Source organism: Mesitornis unicolor, unplaced genomic scaffold (genome assembly GCF_000695765.1).
Source record: "Mesitornis unicolor isolate BGI_N332 unplaced genomic scaffold, ASM69576v1 scaffold17420, whole genome shotgun sequence".
NCBI classification, from domain to species: domain Eukaryota; kingdom Metazoa; phylum Chordata; class Aves; order Mesitornithiformes; family Mesitornithidae; genus Mesitornis; species Mesitornis unicolor.
In genome coordinates, this window is record NW_010157741.1 from 1 (window position 1) to 10,196 (window position 10,196).

Consider the following 10,196-nt stretch of genomic DNA (forward strand, 5'->3'; position numbering starts at 1 on the left):
TGCTCTCCCAATTCCCGGTGCTGCTGTCAGGGGACTGAAACCAACCCCACACCCGGGCAGAAGAAAAGATCAAAAGGGGCCCCTGGCAGCAGAAAGGCTCCCGACTGCTTCACTGCAGCGGGATGGAAATGGGGAGCCCGACAGGGTCCCTCTTTCCCATCCACAGGGCAGCGGACCTCTTCCCCATCCAAAGGGCAGCGGAGGGGCAGGCAGACGCCCCCCACAGCCCCATGTCCCCAGCAAAGCTGCTGTGCCAACATCCCAAACACTTTGTGCCCCCGACCCCTTCCCCACCCTGCTCTGGGTCCCTGCAACCAGACACCGCGGGGGTTGGCAGATGCGAGCCCGGCGTCTCCCCCTGTCCCGTCCCACCTCAACCCGATCCCCCAGCACCTGCCTGCGTGGGGAACAGACGCTCCCCTTTGTGCTGCTCCACAAAGGCTCCCAGCTCGCCCTGCTCTGCTCCGGCAGCGCTCGGTGGCCAGGAGCCAACTGCAGCCACGGGGCTGCCCAAGGCGCCGTGTTTGGAGGTGCCCGCTCATCTCCGGGCACTCCTCAAACCAAGCTCAGCATCATCACAAACATGAGTGAGCTTCAGAAAGAGGAAGGGCTTCCACCAGATCCAGCAGCAAAACCGCTTTGCTTTTCTCCCCCCCTCCCCAAAAAACACTCACCACCTCGGTGCCGGTGATGCTGGCCAGCAGCTCGGTGATGGCCTCGCCGCTGAAGTCGTCCACCGAGATGGTCAGGCCGTGGATCGCCGCTCCGATGCTGCCCGTCGCGATCATGGAGGGGGGGTACAGGGTGAAGGTGTGGTCTAGAGCCAGGACAGGGACACAGGGGGCAAAAAGAAGAGGAAGCCACCGTTAGCAAGGAGGTTCTTGGGACTGCAATTTGCCTGGAAAACCAGAGAGGACCAGGCAAGAGGGGTCTCTCCAGCTTAGCAGAGAGAAATGGGGGTAATGGGAAACAGGCTGAGCAGCAAGCTTCATGACGCTGTTTCTCTGGGTCTGTCTCACCAGAAGCAGCCCTGAACATGAGGTTGCTCCAGTGACTTGGAGCAAGGCTGATAAAAGCTCAGATTCAGCCCACCCTGACCCTGGGTGCCCTCCCACAGTCGCACCCTGTGCAGCAAGGGGGTGGCACAGCAGCTTCCCTCTTTCCTGGCATCCTTCAGGCACCCCCTAAGAGCCCCCAGAAGCATGAACCCACTTTGTCAGGGATAGAAAACACAGCACAGAGCAGCAAAACACCCCAATTCAAACGAAGGCAGGCACCAGCTCCTCAAAGTTGGGGCATTGGTGACCAGCCCCAGGTTTTCCAGCCCAGCCACCCTGCCCAGTGCCCTGCTGGGGGGCTGCGGGGGTTGCAGGCACCCACCCGTGGCGCACAGGGCGATGAAGGTCTGCGCGTGTTTCTTCACCAGCTCCATCTTGTCCTTGGGCAGCGGGAGGCGGTGGAGGATGTGAGCCAAGAAATCGTTCGCGATCACCGACACCAGGTCCCACTTCAGCTGCTCCAGGACTAGAATCTCCCAGGCCTGTGGGGCAGACAGACAGACAGACAGACAGACACTCAGCTGGGCCAGGCCAGGCAGAAACACTCACCAGATTCAAGGGCAGATAAGGCCGGGGAAGGGCCAATAAAACCGTAACAGTCCACGAGACAGGGAAGAAAAGAGGGAACGTCCCTGCTCTGCCACCACGGCACAGATCCAGCCTTGAGCTGTGGCAAAGCCTGGAGGAAAGATCAGGAGAGGAGGCGATAAATCTGGTTTCTTCTTTCCAGCGTGCACTCGGATCGGCCTTCAGCACTCCTCGGTATCGCAAGGTTGCTGCAACAGCCCAGAGAGGAAAAACCAGAGCAAGGAGCAGCTTCCAGAGCCCTTCTCCACTCCCAAAAGGAGATGCTGATGTCCAGCTTGGGGCTACCACCACCACAGCACAGGGGACAGAGAAACTCAGCTGCGTGTGCCTCTCGGAGCCGGCCAGTGCTCTGACCTCCTCCTGCAGTGACCACTGAACCACAGGAGGCAAAAGCTGCTCTGCACAACACACAGAGGCAAGGGAAGGTGGGGAATCGGCTGAGCTTTCAGAGCTCCACTATGAGATCTGCAATCCCTGAAGAGCTCAAGGGCTCTGAGTAGGTGCTGAGGGCTCCAGCCCAACAAACGCTGGGCACGCAGCCCTAAGAAGTCCCAGGCTGGGCACGGGTGCATTGGCAAAGCCTCCCCTCCTCACCACACCTCTCCACTGCCAAGAGCCTCCAGCCACAGCATCCCCAGCAGCTTCTGCAGGGGACCAGGCACTGAACACCCCCGCAGCGCCCACCTCTCCTCCTGACACACAAACTGCAGCTCCCTGCTGCTGCCCAGTCCACTCCAGGCGCTGCCGATGTCTCTGTCCCGTGTTGTGGTGCTCTCTGAGCATCCAACAGGGATTTTGGGAGCATCTTCCATGAGCCATCTCTGCACAGTCTGCGAGCTGGGGAGCAGATGGTGGTAGGGCCGGGTGCCCTCCATGGGTTTTGGCTGGAGCCTGGGCTGCTCCTCTCATCTGCTCAGCCTCTCGCAGGCTCCTCCAGCCCCAGCACCAACAGGGAAAGCAGAGCAGCCACAGGGAAATCACTTGGAGAGCCATCACCCAGCACGTCCTGAAGAAGTTTGGCACCAAAGCACCCATCCAGCAAGGTATAAACAACAAGAGCCCTGCAATTGAAGTCTTAGCACAGAATCTGGGACCCCTGCACTGCAGTCAATGCCAGGGTCTACGTGACGCAGCTGAAGCAGTTCAAGCAAACTGGGAGGCCACACACGTACTGGTCTCGCTGGGCTGGGTGGGTTTGATGTCAGCTCTGGGTATGGCCGTGCCTCTGACGGAGCAGTCCCAGGAGAGGGGAGAGCAGCGTCTTTCCTGGATCATTTCCCTTCCCATCCCAGCAGCAACGTCATGGGCAGCCCACACCCAACCCAAGCCTCTGCTGCTCCCAGTTCCCCCACATCCCAAGCCACAGTGAAGATCTCTGGACCCAAATTTCTCTCATCCTTTGGATCAACAGCGAATCTGGTTTGGGCAACAGGATCCAGGTACACCAGGAAGGCCACAGAAGACACCTCCACGTCCCTTCTCCCACGAGCAGGGCTGACAGTGGCCCTGCAAATGCGATGGGAAAGGAAAGCGCCCGCAGGAGCTGAAGCTCCAGGTCTGGAAGGACTGGGCTGAACTGGGGTTTGTATGGGATATCTCCCTTTCAGGACCTGGTCCTACCCTGTCCTGTTTCCAAGCAGTTTAGGATGACAAGGTCAGCACTGCCCACAGCCGTGCCCAAGGGCTGCCACAGCAGATGGATCTGAAGAAGTGAGATTTTTCATACGGGCAGATCTTCATTTTCTCTCTCTCTTTTTTCTCTTGTTTCTTTTCAAGCCACCCTTTCCCCTTACACAACAATACCAGTTTTGAGTTGCTCAAATGAGCAGCATTGCTCAACCTGCTCCAAATCCCCCACGAGGCCAAAAGCGCCGTTTGCATCTCACAGCCCGCGCTTCTCCAACCAGAAGACACCGCTTTGCTCGGGCGCGCTCACTGCTCTCCCATATGGATGGCCAGCCGGCCAGGCTTGCTGTGGTTTTAAGCCAAATTCCCAGGATAAAAGCAAGAAGAAACTTAGCACTGGGTAGCTTGGGCAGCAGAATTAAAACCAGGTAGCGCTGGTTAAACTGCAGCAACACAGCGAGGTGATGCAGGAAAGAGCCGCTGGAGATGGAGAGCTCGGCGTTGTCCCACTTGGAACCCACCAAGGGCTGGGAAAGTCGTCTGCTTGCTCGTGCATGAGCCCGCTTTTTTGGGAAGGGGCATAAGAGCCTGCTGGCACCTTGGGCAGTCATTGGTGAGAGGCTGAGGCAGCTCCAGGCTGATTTCTCCACACGAGCAGGAGCAAACCCAAGGAGAAGGTTGAGAGGAGGACCTGGAGAGTGCTGCTCGCCAAGCAAACCCCAAAGGGGTCCCTGCAGGGAGAGGGGAGCTCCTGAGCACAGAGGGGACCCCAGCCCAGCACCATCCTGGCTCCTGCTCCCGTGCCTGTCCTCCCAGCGCTGCAAGCAGCTACTGGAGTCACCAGAGGCACAGGGTATCCGCACTGGTGTGGCACAGCGCCCGTCCCTGCTGGGACACGTTTTGTCCTAAGGAAAACATCCAGCTCAGCCACGAGACCTCACCTGGGACAAGGTGGCTGCTGGCACACCAGAGCTGAGCCGGGACAACCGCCTGTGCGGTTGCAATGCACAAAAGCAGCTCTTTCCCAGCGAGCACACAGGTTCAGCGTCTCCTCAAAAACCTCCTTGTTACAAAGGGGCTGATCCCGGGGCCCAGCCGGCGCTCGAGATGCCAGCTGAAGGCGCCAGGCGCCAGGGACTGTCACCAGCTCACAGGATTTAGCTCAGGGAAGCGTCTCTCCTGCCAAACCGCCCCGCTCCTCGCTCCTCTCCTGCTCACCCTGGGGACTTCCCGCTCTCGGAGCAGCGTGTCAGAGCCTCTGAATCACTTTATCTGTGGAAGAAGCAGAACAAAAGGCTGCAGGAGATAGGCAAGCAGGTCTGCGACAGCAGCACCGCTCAGTGCGGCAAACATCCTTTTCCTGGCGTTTTGTTTTGCACCGAATTGAATCGGTCTCTGCCCGGCTCATGAAAGAAGGGAAGAAAGTGGAAAATGTGCCTTTGTTTCTCCAGCCTGCAGAGCCCGTTCTCAAGCTGCCAGCGCTGCCCACCGAGCATCCCAAGGCTGGAGATGCAGCAGGTCCCCCCTTCTGCAAGATCCCCCAGGGCAGAGCTCCCTGCACTTGGCCAGCATCCCTAGGGGTGGAAACTGCACAGCTTCCCCTCTGCACGCTCGCTCCCTTGATCTCTCCTGGCTGCATCCCACAAGAAACTAAATTAGAAAAAAGAAGGAAGGAAAGCAGGACCATTTCCCATTGCTTCCCCTGCTCTGCCAAGGTGATCTCAGAGCACAGCCCTGGTGCAGCAAAACAGCCCCAAGCCCCTGGTTGCTGCCTCTGCATCCTCTCACCGAGACAGAGCCACGTCTCCAGCTCTGCTGTTTCACTCGGTTTACAGCTCTGCAAGCTCGGTCTGGGATGTGACAGCGGCACCAGCTTCTCCTCTTCATGCAGCGACAGTCACTCTGCACATCGAGCTCTACCCTCAGCAACACCCACACACCCGCTGTGCCTGCGAGGAGCCTGTGTGAACCCATCCGAGAGGCTGCACAGGGAGCAGAGCAGCCCTGGCTGCAGGAGAAAAGGAAGTTGCGCTCGATTTTGTCACTCGAGTCGATGCAGTCCCATTTCACATTGTCACAGACCTGAGGAGACGCCAGCGAAGCCAGCGCGGGCTGCACCCCGTTGTGCTGGGGAGCTGACTCAAAAAGGGTGAAAAGAGCTGCTGCTGGTGCTGCTGCTGGTGCTGGCCACCCCCTGCCCAGCAGCTGAGACACAGCTACAGAAATGAGCGGCCAAAAAAGTCCATTTGCAAAGAGGAAACCTGGGGCAAACGTTTGTTTCCATCCCCTGCGCGGAGCTCAAGTGTGGATGTCAAGGGTAAAAGGGTCAACTTCAGATGCAGAAACGGTCGCATCTCCCACACCCATGAAGGCAGCAGAAGGCAAAGCAGTAAAACACAAGCATGTCCTCTGGAAATCAATGCTATCACAAGTGAGCATCCCTTCCCACTCAGCTGTTACCTCTTGCTCTTATTTTCACTCCTTACTGCCTGCTGTCGCTGCTGCTCCCTCCATCACCTGCCCAGTGGCTTGATCCTGGTCCAGGTCTTTGCAAGGAAATACCTGGCACTTTGCAGCACTGAGCTCAGGTCAAAGATCTCAGTGGGAGCAAACCAGGCCGATGAAGGTGGCCTACAACTGCTCTCCCCAACCTTCAAGCAGCTCAACACCCTCTTGCACAGGCCAGAAAAGCCTTTATTTAAAAGAAAATAAAAAGAAAGGTAGGTTAGATAACGCCCTTGACGGAAATCCAACTTCCTCCAAATGGACAAGTCCCCCGTTGCATCATTTCCTTCTCCCTAGAATAACTTCATCAAGATTGTGTTTCAAACGTGTCCTTTCTAAACTGCTGAGCTGGTGCCAAGCATCCCAGAAGGAAGCGAACCCACTCGGAAAGCGAGGCAGCTTCCTCCGAAAGGCCGGGGGACCCACGCTGGAAGCTGAAATGGCACCGATCCACGAGGAGAGGCCAGGATGCACCATTGTCCAAACCCTGATGAAGAAGCTCCCCTTCCCCTCCCCACCCTCTGCCGCTGCAAGATTGTGAAAGAGAACATCACCGCGATTAGCACAGAGGAGGAAAACAGCAGCTCGCCCTGGTTTTGTAATCAGGGCATTAACTCTTGTCAGGTCCCAAAGCAAAGACAAATCCTTCACATCTCTTCAGATCTCTTCAGATGTTACCTCCACTCCCTCTCTACAGCGCAGAGCAAGGGGAGACTGGAGCAGTGTCTGCTCCAAACAGGGTTAAACACCTACCAAAGCCTTGTGGTGGGCAGGGAAAAACATGACCAGACCATGGGCTATGGAGCATCTCCTGCCCAGGCATCTGCAAGTGCCTCAGCACCTCTCCTTAAGCAGGAATAAACCCATGCACTGCGACTGCTATGGCCTTGGGAAAGAGAAAAGGGACCCTACTTGCCTGAACTGGCTATCCCAAGAAAGGGCTTTTCACCCCCAAAATGAAGCCGCTCTTGTTCACCTCAGCTGCACGTTGACTCTGGAGCACAGGGATGACACAGCTCCACGCCAATCATCCGGCTGTGCCTCCTGCTGCGCTGAGAGCAACCCAGCATCCTGGGGAAAACGTGCAGGGAGCAGAACTCCAGCACCCAAACCTGCACAGGCACAGGCAGCGCTGCCCTCCTCCATCTCCACCCCAACGCTGCCAGGAGAGGGGAGAAGGGAAGATGAGCACTGCGGCACGGCTCAGCCACAGCTTACTGCTGACAAACCTCTGGGGGAAGAAATAGAAAAGACTCTGAGTGAGGAGGCATTGGTGCTTGAGTGCGAGAGGGAGGAAAAGCCTCCAGGGATGGCGCACGTGCTCTGCCCACCTGCTCAGCTCCCAACTGCTCTGCTCCTGAGGGAGCCCGCGACAAACAAAGCTCAAGATTGAACCGAAAAAAGCAAATCCTCATCGAGAATGCACCACCAAATCAGTCAGATTTAAATCAACTGGGATCCATGGGAGATGCGCTGTGTTGATCTTCCCCGGCCTGCCGGGATGACAGCAGCGCTCCCTGTAAAGCCTGGATCAGAGGGACAAGGTGCTCTCAGGAACGAAGCCTCACTGGCAAAGCAGCAGAAAGCCTTTGCACACACAGCTTCTGTGGCAGCCCCGCAGCGTGACCACAGCTCAGCATCCAGAGAAGCACCAAGCACTTGCGTTTCCTCTGTGCATTCCCATCCCTCGCCGCTATTCATGGAAAAAAGTATGTGGAGCGTTACTGTGAGCCCTGCTTAAGGCAACAACCACCCACAAACGACTACGGGGAGAGAGGTATGGAGGTGAGGGGATTTTCCCCAGCCTTCACTGGCACTTGGAAAAACCACGCTCACAGCAGAGTTCCCCAGTTACCAGAACCGCCTTCCGATTCACACCTGAAAGTTTTGTGGGTTCACTCCCCACCCTGGGGACAAATCACACTCAGATCATCACACCCACCCCAGCCCAACAAAAAATAGGTATTTAATAAGGGGATGACTAACCCTGAGAAATTATCGTAGGCAAACCGTCTCCAGGGATGTTTGTTACTCGAAGTGAGGTGGCCGTTTCCTCCCGAGGGCTCTGATCTACCAGCACGGAAGCCCCTCACAAAAAGGGGTTCTCCAGTTTCCTCCCCCATTGGCAAAGCTGAACTCACGAGGTTTGGATCTTTGCTTTGAACACTTATCAGACGTGAAAATGCTTTTGCCTTTCAAAGCCTACACAGCTCCTGTTTGAGTTCATGATGGGAGAGGCAAAGTAGCTCCGCTGTGACCCAAGGGCACGGAGCAGGACCTGGGCAGGACCCTGCTCATTTCCATCACCCCAACAGTACAGCCGTGCCAGCTGGATCCCAGGTCAGCAGAGCTCCCACCCGTTTTGCTGGTTAACTCTCCACTTAGAGCTTCACTTTTCCTGCTGGTGTGGAAATGCTTCTCCCACATCATGCCCCGTCTACACAGGGGCAAGTCAGAGCTGCACCCCACAGCAGCAGCCCCCACGATGCAGACGGGAGCCTCTGTTCTCCGAGCAAAGCAGCAACCTGGGAGCGAGCTCAGCATCGCAGCTCCACGCCGGCACTAAGTGCTTACGGCACAAGGAACTTTCTCTATAACCTGGAGGTGACAAAGCTGCTTCCCACAGCAGGGAGCGAGTGTCTGCCCAGGATGGAAAGGGCTCCACCCACAGACATCACTGCCATGAGGGCAAAGAGGTGAGCAGGTTGGTTGGGGAATGCAGAGGAAGGTGAAGAAATGGGAGAAAGAGGAGGAGACACAGAGGCAGGTATGCTGCCAAGTAGCAGGATGCAGGAGATAAGAGCTGGGGAGGAGGCGGAGGGCTCCGGGAGACAGGGGTGGTTACCAGGAGCTGCTGAGGCGTGATGGAGTTGTCCGTGTAAATGCAGAGTTTCTCCACGGTCAGGGGCAGGGTTTCTCGCAGTTTGGACGCCAGGAGCATGCAGACGGCTCCCAGAAGCTGCAGGTGATTCTTCCGCACGCGGACCGACGACAGGTAGCGATCCACGTAATTCATGGCCAGGGGGAAGACCTCCTCCTCACACTTCTGCTCCTCGCACACCTGACAAAACCCGATTAGAGAAATAAAAGGACGTTTCAATCAGCAGAGGACACCCCAGATCCTGCCTGCACCGCAGCTTCAAAGTTTCTGGTCATGGTGGTGCTTCACACTCATGTGCAGGGCTTTGAAGACACCTCGGTGCTACAGGTGTCAAGCCCAGGGCTTTGGTGGGATCGCACCAGCAACAAGTCTGACCAATGCATGAAGGCTTCACCTTCCTGTGGAAAGCTGCAGAACTTGTCTGCAGCTAGAAAGAGTGCAAAAATAAGATGAAAATGGCTTTATTTGGCCCTTTTTAGTGTCCCCTGTTGGGGATGTCCCCAGCCAGCCGTAGGACAGCAAAGGAGCCATCTTCTGCTCTGCAGGGACTGGGAACCTCTGGATAAAATGAGCAATTCCAGCATCTCTGCAGCTGGAGACTGAATAGGGTGGGATCCACAGCCACTCCTGGCAATTCCACCTGAACCGTCCAGAGACACAAGCAGCAGCATTGGCAGAGCCCCACTCAGTGGCTGAGCCCCAAGTTCTTCCTCCTCCCTCAGCCACACTTGCACCACGGCCACGAACAGACCCCAGGAGCTCTGAATTTCAGTCATCTGCTCTTATCTCTCACCCAGTATCAAAACACTGGTCGTGTTTAACTTCCTTCTTTCAACGCAACCATAAAAATATTGAGGTTTCTCCTCGCACAGCAGCAACCAGCACCGTTCTCCTTCCAACAGCGACTGCCTCCCCCTGCACCGTCACAGCGCCGGGGACACGACACGCACGGTCACCACTGCCAAGTGCCATCCACTCCTTGACTGCCTCCAGGGCTTCACACAACGGGCTCCAGTGCAGCATTTCTCTGACTACCCCTCTCCGAAAGGGAATTGCAGAAACAGAACAATAATAGCAGGGAAAAAAAACCCCAAACTTTAAAAAGCAAGAGGTTCATTATTTCTTTTGACAGAAGCAGACAGCTTCTTGCAACAGCGGCCAGGGCGGAGAGCAGGCAGGCTCGATCCCAGCGTCATTTGTCCTTTGCAAAGCTGTTTTCTCTCTTTCTATTGAGACCCTTCACTCTGATCATCTCATGAAGAGGCCCAGGAGATTTCCCCCACTGAACTGTATCCCGCAGAGAATCGCATTCACTTTCAATTTAGGGAAGTAAATGGCAATGCTATTATTTCCCCTCTTTAACTGGGCATTTTCAGCCCCATTCAGGAAATGTAGGTATCTGCCTGCCGGGTGCACAGCCGAGCTCCCTGCCCAGTTTTGGGGAGCAGGGTGCAAACACGGGGACCAAGAGCAGCAGGATGGGGTGAGCACAGGCTGTGGGTCCGGAGGGGTCTGCTCCTCCTGCATGGGGCACTCAC

General features: G+C 56.4%; 1 protein-coding gene across 1 annotated transcript; it reads right to left on the reverse strand.

The window, feature by feature from the left end:
* Window positions 1-674: 674 nt before the first annotated feature.
* Window positions 675-8,835, reverse strand: LOC104538159 (G1/S-specific cyclin-D3-like; the record flags this gene model as incomplete). Its single annotated transcript, XM_010181258.1, has 3 exons — window positions 8,623-8,835; window positions 1,381-1,540; window positions 675-817 (listed from the first exon to the last, which is right to left on the reverse strand). Coding segments are annotated over exons 1-3 (474 nt in total), but the record flags the coding sequence as incomplete, so codon positions are not given.
* Window positions 8,836-10,196: the final 1,361 nt, after the last annotated feature.